Source organism: Dendrobates tinctorius, unplaced genomic scaffold, assembly GCF_039654945.1.
Source record: "Dendrobates tinctorius isolate UK_male_01 unplaced genomic scaffold, ASM3965494v1 ptg000005l, whole genome shotgun sequence".
NCBI lineage: Eukaryota > Metazoa > Chordata > Amphibia > Anura > Dendrobatidae > Dendrobates > Dendrobates tinctorius.
This window is the reverse complement of record NW_027361673.1, coordinates 2,691,652-2,718,020: the sequence shown is the minus strand read 5'-3', so window position 1 is coordinate 2,718,020 and position 26,369 is coordinate 2,691,652. Positions and strand designations below refer to the sequence as shown.

At 41.6% G+C, this 26,369-nt stretch overlaps 1 protein-coding gene across 1 annotated transcript in view; it reads left to right on the top strand.

Moving 5' to 3' along the window:
* Positions 1 to 26,369, top strand: part of TBC1D5 (TBC1 domain family member 5) — a 741,163-nt gene that overhangs the window by 216,251 nt on the left and 498,543 nt on the right. Inside the window, exon 4 of the mRNA XM_073568086.1 lies at positions 23,499 to 23,610. Within this exon, the coding sequence (XP_073424187.1) occupies positions 23,517 to 23,610 (94 nt within the window). The 5' untranslated portion in view covers positions 23,499 to 23,516. The remainder of the gene's footprint in view (positions 1 to 23,498; positions 23,611 to 26,369) is intronic.

Genomic DNA, 26,369 nt, shown 5'->3' with positions numbered 1-26,369 from the left:
ACCAAGTATTAGGGTGAGGGTGCCAATACTTTTGTCTGGCCCATTTTTGGAGTTTTGTGTGAAATGATCAATGTTTTGCTTTTTGCTTCATTCTCTTTTGTGTTTTTTCATTTAAGGCAAATTAAATGAAGATAATAATACCAAAGAATTTGTGTTTACAATCATTTTCAGGAAGAAACTGAGTATTATCTGACAGAATTGCAGGGGTGTCAATACTTTTGGCCACAACTGTATGTGCACACGCTGCAGTTCTGCTGCGGTTTTGGCCCTGCGGAACTGCAGCAGTTCCGCAGACATGGTACAGTACCATGTAACCCTATGGGTTTTAAAAACCGCTGTGCTCACGCTGCGTTTTTTTCCACGCGGTTTTGCTGCGGTTTATAAACCACAGCATGTCAATTGTTTCTGCGGATTCCGTTGCGGTTTCACACCTTTAACATAGTAGAGGTGTGAAACCACAGCGCAAAACCGCAGGTCACTTTACCTGCGGTTTTACCTGCGGTTCCGCACGGAAAAACCCGCAGGTGAATCCGCAGCATGTGCACATAGCCTTAGACCACCTTTGACTTGATGCATTGCCATTTACCAGCTTCTGGCATCGTTCCTGCAGAGTCTTTGCCCGTTCCACATGGGAAGTGCCCTCCAGTTCACTAATATTCTTGGATCTGCAGTTAACAACCGCCTTCTACAAATCTCGCCAAAGATTTTCTATGGTATTAAAGTCAGGCGACTGTAATAGCCACTCCAGAATTGTCACGCACTACTTCTGAAATCAAGTATTTGTTGGGATTTAAGTTATGCTTAGGATCATTGTCTTGTTGGAAGGTCCAGTGATGCCTAAAGGGCATGTCACACTAAGAGATATCGCTGTGTGTGATACTTACCTACAACCCGCTCCCCCGCTGGTTATCGCTGATCGTGCGAGAACTCCTGGACTGTTTCTCGTCGTCAGCTTCCTGCGGCGCTTCCTGCTGTGACGACGAGCGACTCGTGGAGCCGGGCGGGAGGACGCAGGATCGCCTGGTGTGACAGGTAAGTAGCGACTCCCGAGCCCTGCTATGTCGTTGGTGAGGTCTGCCTGTGTGGCAGCTCACTAGCGACCTCTTAGCGATGCACCAGCGATCCTGACCGCATTATATCGGTGGTCGGGATCGCTGGTGCATCGCTAAGTGTGACAGTACCTTAAGCTTCAGTTTTCTCACGGAAGGCATGATGTTATCTCCTAGGATTTTTTGGTCCTTGTTTGAATCCAGTTTGCTATCCAGACAAGCTGGTTTCCAGTGCAAGAGTAAGCAAAGCAGCCCAGAGCATTGCCAAGCCACTTTTGCTTAATAAAAAAAGCGGTATTTACCTGGAGAGATAGTGCTAATCTGCTGCAGGTAGATGTCGTTTTACACGTTTGGTGTGCTTACTGGATCAGCAGCAACTGGGAGAAAATGATTTTATATTCTCCCTTCAGCACAGCCACTCACTTCCAGTCATCAAAGTGGTGCTGGGTGCGAGCTGTAATCACTCCCCCTGCACCTTTAACCCCTTTACCCCCAAGGATGGTTTGCACGTTCATGACCGGTCCAATTTTTACAATTCTGACCACTGTCCCTTTATGAGGTAATAACTCTGAAACACTTCCATGGATCCCACTGATTCTGACATTGTTTTCTCGTGACATATTGTACTTCACGTTAGTGGTAAAATTTCATTCAAATAACTTGCGTTTATTTGTGAAAAAAAACAGAAATTTGGCGAAAATTTTGAACATTTCGCAATTTTCCAACTTTGAATTTTTATGCCCTTAAATCACAGATATATGGCACCCAAAAAACTTAATAACATTTCACATATGTTTATTTTACATCAGCACAATTTTGGAACCAAAATTTTTTTTTGTTAGGAAGTTATAAGGGTTAAAATTTGACCAGCGATTTCTCATTTTTGCAACACTATTTTGTTTTTACAGACCACATCACATTTGAAGTCACTTTGAGGGGTCTATATGATAAAAAATACCCAAAAGTGACACCATTCTAAAAACTGCACCCCTCAAGATGCTCAAATCCACATTAAAGAAGTTTATTAACCCTTGAGGTGCTTCACAGGAATTTTTTTGAATGTTTAAAAAAAATGAACATTTTAACTTTTTTTCCCAAAAAAATTACTTCACGTCCAATTTTTTTTATTTTACCAAGGGCAACAGGAGAAATTGGACTGCAAAAGTTATTGTGCAATTTGTCCTGAGTATGCTGATATGTGGGGGGAACCACTGTTTCGGCGCATGGCAGAGCTTAGAAGGGAAGGAGCGCCGTTTGACTTTTTCAATGCAAAATTGGCTGGAATTCAGACGCCATGTCACGTTTGGAGAGCCCCTGATGTGCCTAAACAGTGGAAACCCCCCACAAGTGACCCCATTTTGGAAACTAGACCCCCCAAGGAGCTTATCTAGGTATCTGGTGAGAACTTTGAACCCACAAGGGCTTCACAGAAGTTTATAACGTACATCTGTACAATTAAAAATCATATTTTTTCCTCAAAAATGATCTTTTCACCCTCAATTTTTATTTTTCCAAGGGTAACAAGACTCCAAAAGTTATTGTGCAATTTGTCCTGAGTACGCTGATACCCCATATGTGGGGGTAAACCACTATTTGGGCGCATGGCTGAGCTCGGAAGGGAAGCAGCACCATTTGACTTTTATGGCTGGAATTGAGATCGAACGCCATGTCTCGTTTGGAAAGCCCCTGATGTGCCTAAACAGTGGAAACCCCCCACAAATGGCACCATTTTGGAAACTAGACCCCCCCAACAAACTTATCTAGATGTGTGGTGAGCACTTTGCCCCCAAGGGCTTCACAGAAGTTTATAACGCCCGGGCGTGAAAAATAAAAAAATCATATTTTTTCCACAAACATGATCTTTTAGTCCCCAATTTTTTTATTTTCCCAAGGGTAACAGGAGAAATTGGACCCCAAAAGTTGTCCAATTTGTCCTGAGTACGCTGATACCCCATATGTGGGAGAAAACTACTGTATGGGCACACGTCGGGGCTCGGAAGGGAAGTAGTGACGTTTTGGAATGCAGACTTTGATGGAATGGTCTGCGGGTGTCATGTTGCCTTTGGAGAGCCCCTGATGTACCTAAACAGTGGAAACCCCCAAGTGACCCCATTTTGGAAACTAGACCCCCTAAGGAACTTATCTAGATGTGTAGTCAACAGTTTGAACCCCGCAGTACTTCACAGAAGTTTATAACGCCTGGGCGTGAAAATAAAAATATCATAATTTTTTTTTCCACAAAAATGATATATTTGCCCCCAATTTTTTATTTTCCTAAGGGTAACAGGAGAAATTGGACCCCAAAAGTTGTCTTGCAATTTGTCCTGAGTAGGCTGATACCCGATATGTGGGGGTAAAACACCGTTTGGGCGCATGGCAGAGCTTGGAAGGGAAGGAGCACCATTTAACTTTTTCAACGCAGAATTAGCTGGAATTGAGATCAGACGCCAGGTTGCGTTTGGAGAGCACCTGATGTGCCCAAACAGTGGAAACCCCCAATTCTAACTCCACCCCTAACCCCAACACACCCCTAACTCTAATCTCAGCCCTAACCCTACCCCTAGCCCTAACCCTGGCACTAACCCTAACTCTAATGGGAAAATGGAAATAAATATATTTTTTAATTTTATTATTTTTCCCTAACTAAGGGGGTGATAACGGGGGGTTTGATTTGCTATTTATGGTGGGTTTTTATGTTTGGCAGCTGTCGCACGCAAAAGGACGCTTTTTATGGTAAAAATAGTTTTTGCATCACCACATTTTGAGAGCTATAATTTTTCCATATTTTGACCCACCGAGTCACGTGAGGTCTTATTTTTTGCGGGACGAGTTGACGTTTTTATTGGATCCATTTTCGGGCACATGACATTTTTTGATCGCTTTTTATTCTGATTTTTTGGACGCAGAATGAACAAAAACCAGCATTTCAAGAATTTCTTTTGGGGGGGTACGTTTACACCGTTCCGCGTGCGTTAAAATTGATAAAGCAGTTTTATTCTTCGGGTCAGTATGATTACAGCGAAACCTCATTTATGTTTTTTTATGTTTTGGCGCTTTTATGCACTGAAAGCAATTTTATATAAAAATTATTTTTGCATTGCTTTATTGTTCGATCTATAACTTTTTTTATTTTTTCGCTGATGACGCTGTGTGGCGGCTCATTTTTTGGGAGACAAGATGACGTTTTCAGCGGTACCATGGATACTTATATCTGTAAAAGAAGAAAAAAGATGCGGCACTCACCCAGATTTGCAGTGCAGTGTTTCTTTATTCAACCATTAAAGGTCACACAATAAAGGACGGGCAGATAACATGAGGCATGCGGGGAAAAAGATGGACGACAGCCATTTCTCGTACACAGACGCTTCAACAGGTCCAGGTCCTGGACCTGTTGAAGCGTCTGTGTCCGTGAAACGGCTGTCGTCCGTCTTTTCCCCCGCATGCCTCATGTTATCTGCCCGTCCTTTATTGTGTGACCTTTAATGGTTGAATAAAGAAACACTGCACTGCAAATCTGGGTGAGTGCCGCATCTTTTTCCTTCTTTTACAAATTTAGCATGCTTTTTCTGATGCTGAGCACCGTTATTCCCAGCAGTGTTTTACACACTGTGTGCCTGTGATTGATCCTCGACTTGTTGCTGGTGGATTAGAGCCTTGGTGCCGTTTATCTGGGCTTTCTTTGAATTGAATTATTTATATCTGTCTTTTTGTTCGGCGGTGTGATAATAAAGCATTATTTTTTGCTTTGTTTTTTATTTTTTAAGGGGTTCGCTAAAGGGGTTAACTAATGGGACAGTTTTATAGGGCGGGTCGTTATGGACGCGGCAATACTAAATATGTGTACTTTTATTGTTTGTTTTTTTTTATTTCCAAAAAATGAAGTTATTAGGGAATTTTTTTTTTTTTTTAATTTATTTAGCGATTTTTTTATAAATTATTTTTACACTTTTTTTTTAACTTTATGATACTGTCCCAGGGGTACATCACTGTCATGTGACAGATCACTGTGACAGATCAGCGATCTGACACAGGCACTGCTGGAGGCTTCCTCATGCCAGCGCTTTGCAGTCATGAGAAAGTCGACTCCCTGCAGTCCCCCGAAGGTCCCTGCCCCCATATTGGATCCATGGACCTGCAAGGAAGGAGGCCTCCGGAGCAGCGCTGCAAGTTGCGCTGCTGCGGAGGGCTCAGGTAAGCACGGAGGGAGCCCCCTCCCTGCCGATGTTTCCCTAAACCCCCGGTACACTACGATCATGATTGATCGCAGTGTGCCAGGGGTTAACGTGTCGGGGGCGGTCCGTGACCGCTCCTGACACATAGTAACGGGTGTCTGCTGTGATAATCAGCTGACACCCGGCCGCGATTAGCGGCGCTCACCCCGTAAGCGCCGCTGATCGCGCTAGATGTACTATCCCGTCCATGGGCATAGGGGCCCGCGTCCCATGGACGGGATAGTATGTCTCATATCAGAAAGGGGTTAAGGGAATCAGTCAGCAGGTTTTTGCTATGTAAACTGACAGCACCATTAGGTAGAGACAGAGACCTCAAATTTCAGTGATGCATCACATAGTTTACTGGGAGTTGTGAAAGAATCACAGATTTCTCTGAAGCTTTCTGTTTACATTGTATAGTGACCGAGAGCTGATAATCAGTGCTGGGGGTCATGGTTGGGCTAGCATGCATGAGGCCAATTGTCCTCTTCTTGTATTGATCTCCTGCTGATGAAACGCTGATTGCATTGAAACAGCAAAAGACAGCCCAGTAAATGACACATTGCTGTAATCAAGGACTTTGTGCCTCCATTATGTTGCTCTCACATTACAAAGCAAAAACCTGGTGACAGATTCACTTTAACAGCCTGCTTTGCTGCTTGAGTGCAAAGCGGGTAGTCAGTTTACTGTTCAAATTTTAATCCATCAATAGTGTTATCCCCAGCCAGGTAGAAATAGGTACTTTTCAATTTGAAGATCTCTCTACAGGCGTTCAATGGGAATAAGATGTGGACTCATTGCTGGCCTTTTCAGAACTCTACAATGCTTTGTTTTCATCCATTTCTGGGTGCTTCATGAAGTATGTTTGGGGTCTTTGACCTATTGGAAAACCCATGACCTAGGACACAAACTCAGCTTTTTGACACTGGGTACTACATTGCTACCTAAAATCGTTGGGTAATCTTCAAATTTCATGATGCCTTGAACACTTTAAGGCACCCAGTGCCAGAGGCATCAAAACAACACCAAAACATCTTTGAACCTCTACCATACTTGACTGTAGGTACTGTGTTCTTTTTTTCTAGCCCTCATCAGTAAACAGAATGATGTGCTTTACCAAAAAAGCGCTTTCTTGGTCTCATCTGTCCACAAGACGCTTTCTCAGAAGGATTTTGACTTAAGGTACTGTCACACTAAGCGATATCGCTAGCAATATCGCTATAACTTGTCATGTTATAGCGATATAGCTAGCGATATTGCTGTGTGTGATGCTTACCTACAACCCGCTCCCCCGCTGGTTATTGCTGATCGCGCGAGAACAGGCTGGACTGTTTCTCTTCGTCAGCTTCCTGCGGCACTTCCTGCTGTGACGACGAGCGACGCGTGGAGCCGGGCGGGAGGACGTCAGGATCGCCTGGTGTGACAGGTAAGTAGCGACCCCGTCCCCAGCGATGTCGCTAGTGAGATCTGACTGTGTGGCAGCTCACTAGCGACCACTTAGCGATGTACCAGCGATCCTGACCGCGTCATATCGCTGGTCGGGTTCGCTGGTACATCGCTAAGTGTGACAGTACCTTTAGTCATGTACATTTTGGCAAACTGCAGTCTAGCTTTTTTATGTCTCTGTATCAGCAGTGGGGTCTTCCTGGCTCTCATGCCATAGTGTTTCATTTCATTCAAATGATGACACATAGTTTGCGCTGATACTGATGCAGCCAGAGCCTGCAGGACAGCTTTAATTTCTTTGAAACTTGATTGGGGCTGCTAATCCACTATTCTGATTATCCTGAAACCTTTCATAAATTTTTCTCTGCCATCCACATCCAAGTAGCTACATTGCCATGGGTTGCAAACTTCTTGATTATGTTGTGCACTGTGGACAAAGACAAATCAAAATCTCTGGAGATGGGCTTGTAACTTTGAAATTGTTGATATTATTTAACGGTCCTCAGACAGTTCTATTCTCCATGCTTAGTGTGGCACACACAGACACACAATGCAAAGCTTGAGTCAACTTCTCCCCTTTTTATCTGGTTTCAGTGTGTGATTTTCATGTTGCCCACACCTGTTACTTGCCATTGGTGAGTTTAAACGAGCATCACATGCTTGAAACAAAGTTGTTTACCCACAATTTTGGAATGTTGCCAACAATTTTGTCCTGCCCATTTTGGTGGTTTTGTGTGAAATTATGTCCAAGTTGCCTTTTTTTCTGATTTGTTTTGTATTATTCCAAGACACACAAAGGAAATGGTCATGTGTTTATCAAAACATCTGTAATTGTAATAATTTTCTGGGAGAAATACTTAATTTTCTGAAAAAATATTCAAAGGTGCCAACACTTTCAGCCATGACTGTACTTAGTAAACTTTTATTTGATATTCATTTCACTCTATTATATCTTCACCTAAGTTTTTATCCTTGTTCTTTAATTGAACCTAATGCCCCACAGTAATTTTCTCATTTTCTTTTTTATTCTTTTTTTTTTTTTTTTTCATTAATTGCTAAATTGCTTTTTGTGAATGAAAGAATTTCAGGAGTAACACAAAGTACCAGAAGTGAGCACATAAAAAAAAAAGTTGTATTTTCATCTATTGACCCTATTATTTTTTTTAAATGTTTTTTTATAATTACAGCTGTATAACAAACAATTTGAATCATAAATAGTGTAATATGTCATTATCCTGCAGTAATCGGGATGGTAATTGGACCAATGTATAGGTGGATATTGAGCCCTTCTATAGTAAATCTGTTGGGTGTTGCAGAACATTATTATTTTTTTATTACCATTTCAACCCTGGTGTGACATCGGTGGTGTTTGAGAATAAGTCAATAACAGATTATCACTTGTGTCTAATAATCACCATTTTGACATTTCTGCTTATTGAGTAACCATGTCAGTCAGATATTTGTAGAGTTTTTATTATGAAAGTTTAGGTTACTCTTATGCTTTTTGATTTATACAACGGCTAAACAAAAAGTATTAAAATTGGACTAAAGATGAGCAATAATCAGTTTTCTGAATTCTCATAGAAGTAGGAGTATTTTGGTGTATCTGCAATGAATGTGTTGCTTCCTTTCAAAAAGGAAGAGACTATGTATTTATTTAGCTCTGGCTGCAGCCGTCATGTGACCTATAGGGTACGCAACGTATTGCGCGTCATTACAGTCAACTGACCAATTACAAGCCTCCATAATCAGGTGACCGTATAATGGGGTACACTGGAGCAACGTAAGTATACTTCTTTATATTGTTTTATAACATTCTTTTTGAATTATTTTTATAAGTTGGACAACCCTTATAATATGAGTTGCTGACGACAGTATTATACTAGTCCCGTAAATTACAATAAAGATAGCTGCATCATTTATGGTCAACTCTACTTCATTTAATCCTTCCTAAAGTGCTACCCTGGGTCCAGGAGATCCTTATTCAGCTAGTAAGGATCGCAAAGATTGGAGTAGAAAGTTGGCTAAGTGGATAGCACTGTTGCTTTGCAGTCCTGGGTTGAAATCCCACTACTGCCCTCCTCCGAACGATACTCGACTGCGATGGAAGGATGCGATGGTCCTCATTGATTTCCTTCACTACTTTCGTAAAATGTAAGCTGGCTCAGTGGTTAACACTGTTGTTATGCAGTGCGGGGTTCCTGGGTTCAAATCCTGCTAAAAACAACATCTGCCAGAAGTTTGTTTGTTCTCCCCGTGTTTGTATGGGTTTCCTCCCACATTCCATAGACATACTGATGGGGCTTTAGATTGTGAGTACATACCCCTCCTTACTCCTGTGCTCTTTAGCATGGAAATACATATGCACAGCCCCAGGGGCGGAGAAGCATGCCCATGATCAGATGGTTTGGGACTGCACAGAATGGCGTTGCGGTCTCCGGTTGTGCCTCTCTGCCCTGTACCCTTCAGTGTTGTTGTAGTGCCAGTCATTTCATATTCATAACTGGCTTAGTGATCGGACCCAAAGAGTGGTCGTAAATGGCTGCACATCCAGTTGGAAGAATGTCTCAAGTGGGGTACCACAGGGCTCTGTCCTGGGCCCTGTATTGTTCAACATCTTTATCAACGATTTAGATGAAGGAATTGAGGGTAAACTGATTAAATTTGCTGATGACACAAAGCTAGGAGGGATAGCTAATACTAGAGAAGAGAGAGAGAGGATTCAAAAAGATTTAAATAAACTGGAGAAGTGGGCAGCAACTAACAGAATGGTTTTTAACAGGGAGAAATGCAAAGTACTACATCTGGGCAATAAAAATGGAAAAAGCATATATAGAATGGGAGGAATAGGGCTAAGTGACAGCACATGTGAAAAAGACTTGGGTATACTAATAGATCACAGACTGAATATGAGTCAACAGTGTGATGCAGCAGCAAAAAAGGCAAATGCAATTCTAGGATGTATTAACAGAAGCATACAGTCTAGATCATGTGAAGTCATTATTTCCCTCTACTCCTCTTTGGTCAGACCTCATCTGGAATATTGTGTCCAGTTTTGGGCACCACATTTTAAAAAAGACATCAACAAACTGGAGCAAGTTCAGAAAAGAGCGACCAGAATGGTGACTGGTCTGCAAACCCTGTCTTATGAGGAAAGGTTGCAGGATTTGGGAATGTTTAGTTTGCAAAAGAGAAGACTGAGAGGAGACTTAATAGCTGTCTACAAATATCTAAAGGGCTGTCACATTGTAGAAGGATCAACTTTATTCTCATTTGCACAAGGAAAGACTAGAAGCAATGGGATGAAACTGAATGGGAGGAGACACAGATTAGATATTAGAAAAAACTTTTTGACAGTTAGAGTGATCAATGAGTGGAACAGGCTGCCACGAGAAGTGGTGAGTTCTCCTTCAATGGAAGTCTTCAAACAGAGGCTGGACAGACATCTGACTGGGATGATTTAGTGAATCCTGCTTTGAGCAGGGGGTTGGACCAGATGGCCCAGGAGGTCCCTTCCAACTCTACGATTCTATGATTCTATGATTCTATATTCTTTAATTGTAAGTTTGTGGTACTGCGGCCAGATTATCTTCACCGGTAATGTCTATACGGAGTATGAATTCTATATTCTTCTCCATTTTTCATGCATGCAGATACATTTCCTCTTCAGATACTTATTTATGTGTCAAGAAATCTCCTGTAAACACTTTACAAAAAAAGTTCTTCCATCCAACATAAACAGAGATTACAGGGCAAAAATGTTGAACAACAACTTGTCAAAATATTTTCTCATGCTAGTTAGATTTTGAGCCTTGCGTGTCCTCTCTTTACCATCTCATTTTCTACTTCCATAGCACTGAATGAGCAATGTAGAAGCACTTATTTCCATCACCGTGCAGCTGTGCATCCCGGCAACACCTTTCCCACACGTTCCGCGCTTTTCATGCACAGTGACCTAAGGCAGCGACTGCCGCGGAATATTTTTCAGCACCATATAGATGAAGGCTCTCTGAATTTTTTTTTTCTTATTTGGAATTTATTTTCCGTCGATCAGAGGGTGAATTTTATCTTATAAAAATGTAAAAATTCTGTGTAGAGTTGAGTCTTGTACATTTCCATTACATTTTGCTCTCGGCTGCTTTTACTTGTCAAGCTAGTAACTGAAATGATTGTTGTTTTGTGCACTTAATAGAACAAGTATCATCTCATGTGGCAGAGGAATCATTGGGCTGCTTAAGTCAGCATAATTATGGCCATAGCACGTTTTTGTTTTTGCCACAATTTTATGAAATTGTCAAAATCACTGCAGTTTTGTAGTTGTTTTGGAAGATTGCAACGTGTGAACCCAGTCATATCGACTTTACTCCTTTCCGATATATACTTTAATCCGTATGTCCTACGTCAGATCTAGGTGTATGAAACTGGCTCAGGAACGAAGTCCACACCATGCCCGGCAGATGAAATTTGTGTTATACAGCTGACATCCTCCTATAGCAATCACATATATTCGGGCTTATATTAAATTTGCCGAGAAAAAGAGATCCAGTAAATATTGATGATTAAAAACGGCTTTTTTATTCAACATAATAAATAAAATCCACAAAAATTATTTACATTAAAAAAAGTAAACAAAATGCCCAGAAGGGGGAATTGGTTGCCATCCTTATAAATATCAAATAGAATCATAGAATTGTAGAGTTGGAAGGGACCTCCTTAGCCATCTGTTCCAACTCCCTGCTCAAAGCACGATTCGCTAAATCATCCCAGACAGATGTCTGTCCAGTCTCTGTTTGAAGACTTCTATTGAAGGAGAACTCACCACCTCTCGTGGCAGTCTGTTCCACTCATTGATCACTTTAACTGTCAAAAAGTTTTTTCTAATATCTAATCTGTGTCTCCTCCCATTCAGTTCCATCCCATTGCTTCTAGTCTTTCCTTGTGAAAATGAGAATAAAGATGATCCTTTTTCAATGTGACAGCCCTTGAGATATTTGTAGACAGTTATTAAGTCTCCTCTCAGTCTTCTCTTTTGCAAGCTAAACATTCCCAAATCCTGCAACCTTTCCTCGTAAGACAGGGTTTGCAGACCAGTCACCATTCTGGTCGCTCTTTTCTGAACTTGCTCCAGTTTGTTGTCTTTTTTAAAATGTGGCACCCAAAACTGGACACAGTATTCCAGATGAGGTCTGGCCAAAGAGGAGTAGAGGGCAATAATGACTTCACGTGATCTAGACTGTATGCTTCTGTTAATACATGCTAGAATTGCATTTGCCTCTTTTGCTGCTGCATCACACTGTTGACTCATATTCAGTCTGTGATCTATTAGTATACCCAAGTCTTTTTCACATGTGCTGTTGCTTAGCCCTATTCCTCCCATTCTGTATATGCTTTTTTCATTTTTATTGCCCAGATGTAGTACTTTGCATTTTTCCCTGTTAAAAACCATTGTTAGTTGCTGCCCATTGCTCCAGTTTATTTATATCTTTTTGAATCCTCTCTCTCTAGTATTAGCTATCCCTTCTAGCTTTGTGTCATCAGCAAATTTAATCAGTTTACCCTCAATTCCTTCATCTAAATCGTTGATAAAGATGTTGAACAATACAGGGCCCAGGACAGAGCCCTGTGGTACCCCACTTGAGACATTCTTCCAACTGGATGTGCAGCCATTTAGGACCACTCTTTGAGTCCGATCACTAAGCCAGTTATGAATCCACCTAACAGTTGCCTTGTCCATTCTATACTTAGTCATTTTTTCAATAAGGGTTGTGTGAGATACTTTGTCAAATGCTTTGCTGAAGTCAAGATATACTATATCTACAGCATTTCCCTTTAAAAACAGGGTGGCACATGTTAAGGAGCTGAAACTCCTAAACCCGTCATCCAATTTTAATGTGGATACCCTCAAATGAAAGCTGAAGGTTTGAACTTCTACTGCATCTGAATTGTTTTGTTTAAAATTCATTGTGGTAATGTCTAGAACCAAAATTAGAAAAATGTTGTCTCTGTCCAAATATATATGGACCTAACTATATATTAAATCTAAACACATACAAATAAAATAAGGTGACCGGTGCTTGTGTGCCAACCATGGCAGACTAAGACTAGTTTCACACTAGCGTTTATTCGACGCAGTGCACAGTGCCGCTAAGCCCCGCCCCCTGCCGGCTCCCTGCCCGCCCCATCCGGTCATCGCCGCCTACTATCGCACATGGACGCTTGTGATCTGCGCACCCTATCTTTAGCATAGGGTGCGCAGATCGTGCGCTGGCCGTGTGCCAGTAGGATTGTGGCGTGCGCTGCGCACTTTTGAAGGTGCGCCCGTGCGCGCCGAACGCAGCATGTTGCAATTCGGCGCACCTTCAAAAGTGCACAGCGCACGCCAAAATCCTACTAGCGCACGATCTGCGCACCCTATGCTAAAGATAGGGTGCGCAGATCGCAAGCGTCCATGTGCGATAGCAGGCGGCGATGACCGTATGGGGCGGGCAGGGGGCGGGGCTTAGTGGCGCCGTGCGCTGCGTCGAATAAACGCTAGTGTGAAACTAGCCTCACATGAAATAAAATCTGCATATACAGTATATTATATGTGCAAAAATACAATAAAGTGACTGGTGCTTTATATGTTCTATCTGAAAAGCAGAAATACCAAAAAAGTGACTCATGCTGATGTATCAAACATTACACAAAGGTGTAAAATAAAGTGCATACGTGCAAAACGCCAAATTGCTGTCATCATATATAATATAATAGATGGTCATACCACTCAACATATTAAAATAAAAAGTATAAAAGAAGAAAAAAATTGAAAATAAACACGACAAATCAACTCCCAACAAAGAATACAATTCTTTGAATGTCCTTGTGCTTAAAAATAACCAGTACACAAAAATCAATTATAGAGAAAAACACAAATATTTTCTTGACCTGCACATAGATGTAATTTAGTTGACTGGAACTCGTAATTTTTTTTAAGAAAAGAGGAGAATACAGTCACAGCATGGATAAGATTCACCACTCCACCAGAAGAGGTGCATAATCTCTAAACAATAAAAATAAATTGGACAAAGACAATAAAGATAAAAAAATACCATCTATAATAAAGCTCCCACCCTATCCCATAAAAAGATGCTGCCAATCAATCACAGAAAAAATTATTTTACAAAAAAGACACAAATCCTGAATTTTCATTCAAACCTTGCGGATTCATAGTACCGAGGCGGTGAATCCATTTACTTTCTCTCTGGGGCCAAATTTTGCTCAGACCACCGCCTCTGAATCCCAAGGTGATATGATAAATTCCCTTAATGACCAGACCTTTGGCATTACTGTCATGAAATCGTTTAAAGTGTCTTGGTAGGGTTTTGAGAATGGATTCCTCCTCAATTGTTTTCTCCTTCTCAATATCCCTAACATGCTCTCATCTTAATTTTTAATTCACGTGTGGTAAGGCCAATATAACCCTTACCACAAGGGCATTGTGCATGATATAGGACACCTCGTGAAGATCAATTGATATGCCGTCTATCCTCAAAGGTTCTGGAGCCTCGGTACTATGAATGGACTAAATTGTGTATACTTAATCCTCCTATAGCAGCTGCAATCGGTGCTAACCCTGATCGCTGCTGTTCAACTATTTTAATGGGGCTGTCAATCTGCGAAAGCAGCATTTAAATGGACTTGTAGCTGGTAACGTGTGTACCTATTGGCTCTCCTGCAGCCCATTATTAGGATGCTGATGGTTTAACAAAGCAGACAGGGACATGCTGAAGGTCCCAGTCGGTGCCGTCACTGGTCTTCCTATAATATAGTATATTATACAATTACTATATACTGATATACTGTGCTACTGCAATATATAGAATAACCGATCAAATTATCGCAGGTTCACGTTTTAAAAACAAAAAAAAATTACTATAGGCCTAGAAAGTGGCACTTCCAATAATATATACTCCTACAAAGAAAGGGAATTCATTGCCCAATGCTCAAAAATTAATAAACTCTATTTACCATACGTAATCTAAAGTTCTCTTTCAATGGAAATACAGGTGCAAAATAAACTACACAGATCAGGTGTGCATCACAAATTGTGTACATTGTGTACGTTATTTTAGTTGCACTACAGGCATTTATTCCTTAATAGAAAACCCAAAGGAAATTGTAAGGGTATTGATTTAAGTAGCTGCTAGATCAAGTACATATGTATATAATAGACAAGTGCGTCTTCAAAAAAATATGTATACCAAAGTGCTTCGTGCAAGATACTATACTGTATCAGTGGGATAAAGTGCATCATAAAGTATGTGACCCACTGAGATAAACACCAACAATAAAGTGCATAAGGCATATCACAGCAGCATAGTATTCAGACACAGTAATCCTATTTATAACCCTTAAAGTTTCATGGTGTATGTGATGGTGACCTATTGCTAGTGCAAGCACTATATTTATGCAGGGTAACTACCTATGGGTATAAAAGTTAGAAGGTAGACATGAGTGACACATTAATAATAGTTAAGAGATTTGCAGTACATAACCTGAGATGTAGTTGCGGGCCCCGACGCGCGTTTTGCATTTGCTTCTTCTTGGGGGGTACGTACATATCAGGTGTTGTCACCTCCTTAATAGTCCGGTCTAGCGAAGCGTAAAGATAGATAATTCGTTTGGTAAATGCCCAATGTGCACATGTTATGTAGGGCTCCATAGGGACCCAGTGTTGTGCCCATGTAATCATCGCATCACGTTCCAGTGTTGCATTCAATGTATTCGTATATAATACTCCAGCACTTGGAGTTGTCAAGAATGTGGCATCCAACTTGACTAATATTAGTGTCTCCAACCTTTCACCAAATTTTTCATGCTAGTAATGGCTGTAGAGCGGGATAAAATTTTTTACTTTGACTCTCTGTTGCAATGATATTAGTGATCAAAGTATGTGGCACCTAAAGAGTTAACTTTAATTACATCCAAGTGGGTGGTGTTATCAAATAGCCATTCATATAGGGAGAAGTCGTACACGCCCCAAGGAAAAAGTGTCTGATAACACAATGAACTCATTAGGTGCCACATACCTTGATTGCTAAGAACTCCGCAACGGAGAGACGAAGTAAAGAAAATAAAAGCATAAAAATGTTTTATTTCGCTCTTCAGCCATTATTACATCGCGTCCAGCTCAATATGAGAGCCTTGGTGAAAGGTCCTCTTTAAAGTGGTATCAAAAATTAGACAATTCCTTTAATTCAAAATGGCAATAAAACTATAAGTTCAATAAAGCTTAGAAGCTAAAAGTATTTGCTCCTCCTGTGCCGTATATCTTAGGACCATGACCTCGTGAATGACCCAGGCTCTTATCTACAGTGTGCTTGGGATGGTAAAAAATAGGCACTTGTTGTGCCAGTAACAGGTGAAATCATCAGTCTCTGCTCAGTGTGAACGGTGGTTCTCAGCCAGTATCATGGGTAAGATGTCTTCCTCGCCATGCTGTGCTCAGTCTCTCTTCCATAAACAGCACTTTAAGCAACAGGGAGCAATTTTCAAAGTCCCATGAGTGAACTTAAAAGAAGACAGGAAATAATTCTGCAAGGGGAATACGGGAACCAAATTGTCTTTAATTGCTGGTATAATTTTACAAATTGCTTTTATAACTTCACAATTTTAGGGCAAGGAGGATATCGGCATTCTGAATGCTCATTAAGACTTCAGCCATTATTAATTAAGAGGAAAACAGTACGATTCTTACATTAGATGACATAGCGCTGGGTAGCCTGAAGAGTGGAGAATGTTTTCCTAGAAATGCACATTAGAAAGTCTGAGTCTGCAGAGCAAATGAGAAATGAACTTTATTCTAGCATCCAGAGAACACATGGAGATTATTTACCTCTGAGCCTGTTATCAATCACCCTATTGAGGCCTGGAACATCAGTGGCAAATCCTTAGGACGGGTCATCATTATCAGATCATTGGAGGTCTGACACCCGGCACACCCACCAATAAGCTGTCAGCTGGTCCTGCAGTCACTGGATAAAGACAGTATATCCAGAACCGAAACTTCACAACTTCTGTGTGATAGGCCATTTACGTCATGTCAAGCTAAACTACAGTATCCATAAACCTTTGTATGGCACAGTGGTGATTTGGCCCCATACACTGTGTACATTCAGCTGCCGTGGGTCCTGCTCACTGCGGCTGATTGGTGGCCATGATTAGTGTTTGATCCCCACTAATTTGTTGCTGTAAGTTTAGGTTTTCAAGATCATAATCCTGGACAACCCTTTTAAGGCCGGGGTCAGACATGTGAGAAACTCGGACGAGTCTCGCATGTCAATACCCGGCACTGCCGCCGGTAGTCGGACAGGAGCGTACGGCTGCATGTATTTCTATGCAGCTGCATGCTCCAGTCCCGAGTGCTGGCGGCAGTGCCGGGTATTGACATGCGAGACTCGTCCGAGTTTCTCACATGTCTGACCCCGGCCTTATAGTAAGGCTCTTGACCTATTGAGAGCTGACAGTGTTAGCAGGTTGCAAAGGAGTAATGTAACCGACCCCAGGATCAGGTATCACTTTATATACAAACTGTTTCCTTCAGCACTTTGAACTTTGCCTGTTCATCATCATCGTCATAGTCATCATCATTTTTTATTTTGTTATTTTCTATAAAAAATCGGTAGTGTAGGCTGTTCACTAGTAAAAAAATAAACTTATTATGTTTTTAACTATGAAAAACATAATCTTATTTTTCATAGTTCAAAACATAAGTTTATTGTTTCACTAGTGAACAGCAGAAGAATAATAATTGTCCAGAAGATATGAGCCAAAATTATTACTTCTCTGTTATTTAGTGCCAACATTTGCCACATCTCTGAACACAGAAAGTTACCATCTGCGATAGTCTCTGTCCCTAAAGGGGCTCGCAATCTACCAATTGACCTGTTAGTATGTCTTGGAGTGTGGGCTGAAACTGTAGTACATAGAAAAGCTCCATTCAAACATGGTGAGAACATGCAAACTCTGCTCAGATGTTGTCCTGCCTCAGTTATTGGAACGGCAACAATGCAAAAATGCCAACTGCGGACAAATATATGGTGTTGCCCTTGGTTGGGTTTTCTTGAAGGGATCCTTCTGTATTGTAGATTCTTCTGTAGAATGATTTCTACTGAAAAATAGATTGTTCTGTTTAGTGGATTCCAGAATACTTAGTCTTATGTCTTAAAAGAGAGAATACATTAAACGTCTCGTCACTCGGTGGTGACCCCATTGCTTTGTCGAGGGCCTTAAACACTGTATTAGACTTTGCTCTTAGAGGGATTGTCTCGTCTTTCAAAGCTTGTAAATACATGCAACTTTGTAATTTAGCTCGAATTAAATATCTTCCTTGTTATTATAATTTTTTTTTTTTAATGCTCATCGTTGACTAAGTTACCAGCCAGTTTAGTCTCCCGTGCAATAAGCACAGCGCTTACATGCGCTTTGCAAAAGAGCTTGCAAGTGTGGCTCTGGAACTAGCTGAATTGCTTGATCCTGCCAGCTTCTGTACCCCTGTGTTCATCCGACACTATAGAGGCAAAACTGCCCCTGCTTGCAGCTTGGTAGAGGGCACACTTTGGGCCCGCGGACCATGGTCCATCCTGTCGATCATCAGGAGCACACCACAACCGGCAAGTAGGAAGCCAGGAGGCAAAAGTTGGGGGTAGTAGTATGCTCTTGAAATCATAACACGGGTGAACCACTTTAGGCGCCTAATTTACTGCTCTTTGTGAATTTGGATGAAATTTGTTACATTTGCAATTCGCCCTATGGTTTGGGATGAAAATGCAGATGGCGTTGCTTGGTTTATTACTCGTTCTTTACGACATTTTCGGATTTTGTCATTTCTGTACATGATATAGATATATTTGGTAGAAGTTTCACATGTAGTTCATTACTTGGGTGCCACAGGATGGTATATTATCCTCAGGTTTGTTTGTTGCAGTCTTACTGATAATTGTGTCCTGCTGCGCTGAGAATCTATGTTAAACCACATGAGAGAGATTAAATAGAAAACATTTGACTATTACAAAGTGCGGCTGCTAAGAATTGATTAGGGTTTCAAGGCAGCATCAATGGGCGATATTAAATATTGAATGACACGTGTAAAGACAAATGCTGGCGTATATATAATTTATTTGGCCTGGTAAATGGATTTGTCTTGCAACATGCAGACCCCCCACAGTTATCGAGACTAATCTGGAGGGGGCTGGAGTAAATAAATAATAAAACCGCTTTATGGTACAATCTAACAGTATTAAATATTAAGGTTTTCAGACAATTGATTTTTAATTCTTAATCAACATACTTTATACCATATGTAGCATTGTTTGGAAGTCGAAATTTAGGATGAACCTTGGATTAAGATTGACAGGAAACCCTAATAAATTATTAACATTGCCTATTATTCATATAAAATGTTTATGCTAATCTTACGGCATCCGATTTCTAAGCATTTTGAGCTTCACTTGTTGAGAAAATGCTGCCTTGAAGGAAAAAGTACTTTATTTCTTATTTGTTAGTTACTAACATTATATTTTACATTTATTTGAGTTAGGAAAAAAAAAATGTTACAAGAAAATATTTTATCATATCCTTGTATCAAAGGAAAGTCATCAGTAAACTATTGTATGTGCGGTATGTTTAAGACTACAAATGTGTAATTGTCACAAGGGCACTGTTCATGGCACCCTGTCAGCTCTTAATAGGGCTTTCATGGACAAGCTTAGGGCCCCGTCACACATAGCGACTCACCAGCGATCCCAACAACGATATCAACGTGTCAGGATCGCTGGTGAGTCGCTACATGATCACTGGTGAGCTGTCAGACAGACCGCTTCACCAGCCATCAGGACCAGCGACGCCGAGCGTGCGGCGTCGCTGTGTACATTAGTTACCAGCGCGCTGATGCAGGGAGCTGGTAACTAAGGTACAACTTCGGGTTTCTAAGTGACGTGCGTCAGTTAGAAACCCGATGTGTTCCTTAGTTACCAGCTCCCTGCATCAGCGCGCTGGTAACTAAGGTACACAGAGGGTTTCTAAACACAGCGCTGTGCTTAGAAACCCTGCGTTTACCTTAGTTACCAGCTGATCGCTGGTCTCCCGCCTGTCACACATAGCTATGCGTGCTGACCAGCGGGAGACCAGCGACCAAAAAAATGTCCAGGGCTTTCCTACAGTGATCAGCGATACCGGCAGGGGGGCCGGTCGCTGATCGCTGTCACACACAGCGATCTCGCTGGTGAGATCGCTGTTACGTCACAAAACTTGTGACTCAGCAGCGATCTCGCTAGCGAGATCGCTATGTGTGACTGGGCCCTTAGCATTCTCCACTCCATCTACTAGATCTCAGGGATTACCCTGGCCTTCACTCTTTTGGCCCCTGGGCATGAATTTAGATTTGCACAGGGGCGCCTTGGTTTTGGCCATAGAGTTGACTGCTGTCCAGTGGAGCAAGCTGGCAGCAAGAAAGGTCATCACATGTGTTAGTTACCAGGAAGTCAAGTCAGATTTAAGAATCGGGAAGCCGCAGATGGCCAAATTACAAGCCGAGGTCAGAAAACAGAAAAATTAAAATAGCACTGTAAGAGAGTGGAGATGTGGACCAGGTCAAGTTAAAGCGTAACCATACTTTTAATTTTAATTTCATAAATCAATAATACATATGAAAATCAGCAACTTTATAATATATCTTATCAGAGAAATCTGCTTCTTTCTCCACCAGAATTGATCAGTCATTATCAAAATTTTCAATTCTGAGGTAAAATCTGTATTTATTGAAGACTGACTTTCCCGTTTCACGAGCTGCGTAGGAGCACACAGAGGTAACTCTCGGTGTCAGCATTTTCAGTTTTCAGTCAGAGGTTGATTTTAAATCTGTTTTTGTAGAGTGCTATGTGTATGAGTTGGTGTCTATAAGTAAATTGTCCATGTGTTGTACAGATCTGAGGCTTTATTTTCATATACTTTGGCAAGCGTTTTCTAAGATGTAATATTGATACAATGGCCTTCTGATCTCTGAGAACCCATGCCAGTTTGGCAAATCGTCAAGTGGCACACATGGCGTTTGGAGGGGCCTATAGCAAGGATGAAAATGTGACCGAGCCTGTTGCTGGTAACTGTGTACCACCAGCCTCGTGCAACAGGAAGTTGTGCTTGTTTGCCTCCCCATGCTTTGCTTTGCCAATATTGAATGGCCTTTTGAGAGGATTCCTGTACAAGTTCTCAATGCTTATTAAAAGAAAGGAGGGTAGTTGACTGCACGGCACTTGCGCTCGCCGGGGTCTCTGCCTCAGTTACATGGGTTGATTGCATAATACATAAGCCCTTGTCCAGACCCTCATTTGATGTGGCACTGTAGACGTGAAGTACACAGAATGTCAATGTATTGTGCGAACCAGAGCTGAGGAGTCGGTAAGCCAAATCTCTGACTCCGACTCCTCAATTTCCATGACACTGATTCCACCAAATTGGACCCCAACTCCACGACTCCGACTCCACAGACCTACCAGAGCTGTGGAGTCGGTAAGCCAAACCTCTGACTCCTCAAGTTCCGTGACACCGACTCCTCCAAAATAGGCTCCGACTCCAATTCCAACTCCGCATCCCTGATGTGAACTTCACTCTTGGCAATTTAAAAGTTACAAGATGTAGCAAATTGTCGGCATAACTACATCTACAGTGCTTTTGGATCCTGCAGCAATTTGGTCCCAAATCACCTTATAAGTCAAAACTGCCAAGAAATCCCCTTCGAAATTCCCTGTGAAAAGATCCTTGCTGTAGTAATATTAGCATTCTCCAAAAAAGGCCACCTGCAGTTTGCGAAGGTGGCAGGTGCAAGGAGCAAAAATAAAAAGTATGTTCTTGATACTTTCTTGTTTGCGGTTCTGAATAAGTTATCACATTGCATGAATTTAAACATATTTACTAAAATAGGTACACAACCTAGAAATATACGCATAACTTTATCCTCATGAACGCCGTGAAACCATCTGCTGCTTCTGTCTCCTGAAAGATGGCGGTTAACCCTTTATCAGGGAGCGCACATAACGGAAAGGTTTAATGACCAAATTATACATGCCTGGGTTATTTTATGCTTATTGCATACAGATAGAATTTTATGTAAGCAGCCTCACAGAAAATTAATAATTTACTTTCATCATTACAGGAAAGAGGGCAGTCAGTCTAATAGTCCAGAAACAAGAAGTCAAGCATGGTGAGATCAGCTCACAAGGCTTACTAGTCTGCCATCCAGAGTCTTTGCTTACTACTTGAGTAAAGTGAAATATGTAATTAAAGAACGCATCCGGTATATTCCTGTGCCTTCTCTTTTATTCAGTGACACACTTGTGAGCAGCGACTTCTTTCCTTTGATTACATTGCATTTATTATCCAGTATTTGTATGGCACTGTCATGTTTAGTGTGTTTGTAGCAATGATACATGCAGTCAAATATCTACTGAAGCTCCTGCTGTAGGGGTAGATATTGGGTATTATATATGTAATGTGAAAGCACTTTTTTCTAAGGATTTGCATATAGAGACGTTGTTTCCTTATTTAATGTTTACCTAATAAGTGGAGGTCTTCCACTTATAAAGTGCAGGATGTTAAAGAAGTTGTCCACTACTTGGACAACTTCTCATACCCCTCACTTAGCCCCCATAAAATAATAAAGCCAATACTCACCTCCCGTGCCGATGCAGTTCCCGCAGTGTCGGCACTAGTTTCCCCTGGACCCCCGTGCTGTTGTTGTGACACCTGACGCCTGGCGTAACTGTCTCCGCCAAATCGAACATATAGAGGAAGTCTGGGCTGCAGCTGTAGCCTGGACTTCCTGTTCATGTTCAATTTGTGTGAAGGTGGAGACAGTGACGCCAGCTCTGATTGGGTGCTGGCATCACCTATCACAACACTACACCAGAGCCGCATGGAGAGCGAGTGCCGACACCACGGGAACGGTGCCAGCACGGGAAGGTGAGCTTAGGCTTTATTATGCCATGGCCAAACATTTTGATCAAGAAGGGGTTGGTTGTCCTAGTAGTGGACAACGCCTTTAATTCTCATGTTTCATGACAAACCACAGTCGGGAACACATGCTTGTGTTTGCTGTAGTCTGTATATTACAACCAGCATGTTATCATATTTGTTGTTTCCACAATTTCCCATGAAAGTGCCAATTCCATTTGTGGACATCCAGTTTAGTAGGGCAATGCTAAAATCAAGTATACACAATGGTGCTCCTTTAGGCAACATGTGTCGCACAACAAAGATTTTGCTATAGTATTGCGATATTGCATCTTATTGTCAATATCGTTGTGTTGCAATCTGCCATTTACTGCATCGGGACCATCACAAAACAATTAACGCTATTGAATTCTGTGTCTCACGTTACTCAAGAACTTGGCCCCAGAAGCTTCAATGCCAATCCATTTAACCTATCTGCAAATTGACTTATCTTTTACAGTCCAGTTTCAGCTTATAAAATTGTGACTTACTGACATGCGTCTTCATCACTGACCTTTAGTATTCCAGTATGGGGAGGGAGCTGATGCTCTATGATGGATCGGATAGACAGAACTCCATCCTGCTGTCTCATTGTTTCTTCTAACTGTAGAAGTTGGAGGTCTTTTGAGCAAACCGAAAAGTTTCCTCCTGTAAAAATCAGAATGGGTCTGAGATCAAATATAATCACTGCTAGAATAAATGACTTTATGTATTAGTAATTTATGTTTAGTTTTATTAGTTACTTACAAATGGTTCTTCTTTCTTTTAGCTAAACCTTTTTTTGAGAATGCAAGAACCTGAGCCCCAAACTCGCCATCCTTTGCAGTCTGAAGAAGTTGGCTTTGACCCGTTACAGAGTGACGTCGGAAAGCATGATTTAGGTAAGAGGCTCTGGAAACCATCATAAGTCCATCCCGCTGTACTGAAACATGCCGATTACTAGACAGCGGTAATCCCGTGATCATGCGTCACTCCTTTATTATGGCAGCACCGTGTCACCGTGCAATTAAAGGTGCGTAATATCGGCTTGTTAATGCACTCTCACTTCCTAACTGGAAGCACGGCGGCGTCTGAATTCACGTCAGATCCTACGTTCCCCCATACCTTTGTATCTCGTTATTCTGCGTGAATCTTGTTTATGTCGTTTGCCCCATCTTTAAGTAAATAAATGCTTTATTTCTGTATGATTGACACAAGATATTTGGTTACGGAAAACCATAAAATCAAATTAAAATAATTGTAGTTAAAGTTTGCAGTTCTTTCAATTTAGGGTAATAATAAGTGTTAATCCTACTGAGAGCTGCATGGGGAGAGGAGACTGTCTGTGATTATGTGTGTCACTGTGCCCGGGATTCTTCACTCACTCGCTAGCAGTGACAACATAGTTTGAGGAAGTGATGAGCCTAACAAGCTGCTTGAAACGTGATCCTTGTCGCGAAAACATTCTGCGAGTAGTCTGTTATACACCATGACACCTAAACTAATTTTCCAGTCATTGAACATGTGCATCTGGAACCAAGGAAGTGAAATTTATTTGTAATCTTAAATCTAAAATAACTGTGGTGTGCATGCCGCGGAAGTCTCAGGCTGAGCATGCCCAGCGTCTGAGCGTCTGCTCACAGCTCATGTTATAGAGGCGGCAGATAGAGGGTATCAGTATTGCCCGTATCAACAGGCCGATTGATGTTTTTGAGGACTAACTACAGATCAGTTCCTATGAAATTCTGCCATTTCAGCGTGAAGACAAACAAGGCCCTGGATCCTGATTAAGTTTTTTTTTTTTAATTTTTTTATATTTTAGAAAAATAACAACATGATTAATGGGGCTGACTTGATGACATCCAGTTACTATACTCTTAAAAGTGCCACAGGAGTTCCATCTACAACCTGCTGTTTATGGATGGTGTTGTTTTAAATCTCCAGGAATTGAAAAAATAAATAACTGAAGGAAATGTCATTTTAATTAAATCACAATCATTTTGTGTAGGGAGGTAATCACTATAGAATTAATATGGCTGCTATCTGGTTTCACTGAAGAGGCTGCTCACACTGCTGTCCACCATGTCTATCTGATCTAATACTTTTGATATCAGGGGTGCTGAGGTAAGAAGAGGCTGCTCACACTGCTGTCCACCATGTTTATCTGATCTAATCCTAGTGATATCAGGGGTGCTGAGGTAAGAATAGGCTGCTTACACTGCTGTACACCCTGTCTATCTGATCTAATACTAGTGATATCAGAGGTGCTGAAGTAAGAATAGGCTGCTCACATTGCTGTCCACCCTGTCTATCTGATCTAATACTAGTGATAACAGGGGTGCTGAGGTAAGAATAGGCTGCGCACACTGCTGTCCACCCTGTCTATCTGATCTAATACCCTGTCTATCTGATCTAATACTAGTGATATCCGATGTGCCGAAGTAAGATTAGGCTGCTCACACTGCTGTCCACCCTGTCTATCTGATCTAATACTAGTGATATCAGAGGTGCTGAGGTAAGAATAGGCTGCGCACACTGCTGTCCACCCTGTCTATCTGATCTAATACTAGTGATACCAGGGGTGCTGAGGTAAGAAGAGGCTGCTCACACTGCTGTCCACCCTGTCTATCTGATCTAATACTAGTGATACCAGGGGTGCTGAGGTAAGAAGAGGCTGCTCACACTGCTGTCCACCCTGTCTATTTGATCTAATACTAGGTATATCAGAGGTGCTGGGGTAAGAAGAGGCTATTCACACTGCTGTCCACTTTGTCTGTCTGATCTAATATTGCATATACCAGGAGTGCTGAGGTTAGAGAAGGCCACTCACAGTGCTTTCCACCCAGTCTTTCTAATCTAATTATGGAAATACCAGGGGTTCTGAGGAAGAAGAGGCTGTCCACCCTGTCTATCTGATCTAATACCAGTTATATCTAAAATAAATGAAAGCAGCAAAAATATAATGTGGAGGTAAAGGTACTGTCACACTTAGCGATGCACCAGCGATCCCGACCAGCGATATGATGCGGTCAGGATCGCTGGTGCATCGCTAAGTGGTCGCTAGTGAGCTGCCACACAGGCAGATCTCACCAGCGACATAGCAGGGGTCGGGGGTCGCTACTTACGTGTCAGATCCTGACGTCCTCCCACCCGCGTCCATGCTTCGCTCGTCGGCGCCACAGGAAGCCCAGCAGGAAGCTGACGACGAGAAACGGTCCAGGACGTTCTCGCACGATCAGCGATAATCAGCGGGGGGAGCCGGTCGGAAGTAAGTATCAGACATAGCTATATCGCTAGCAATATCGCTGCTACGTCACAAAAACCAGTGACATTACAGTGATACTGCTAGCGATATCGCTTAGTGTGACAGGCCCTTAAGAGAAGCGTGCGACATTCTACGTCATCATTTTCCGAAAACTTACACCACAAATGCAGCAAAGTTAAAAAAGAAAAAAAAAAAGTTATAGCTAAAATAAGTGAAAGCAACAAAAATCTAGTGAGGAGGTAAGAGAAGTGAGCGACATTCTACGTCAGATGTCCGTACTTAGAGACCATATTAAGCTTCACCAGAGTTTCATTTTAATAAAGAAGATGCTCTTCTGTCGATGGTCTCATTTCCAGCATAAATCTACAACATTTTAGAAGATAAAGGGTCTTCTAA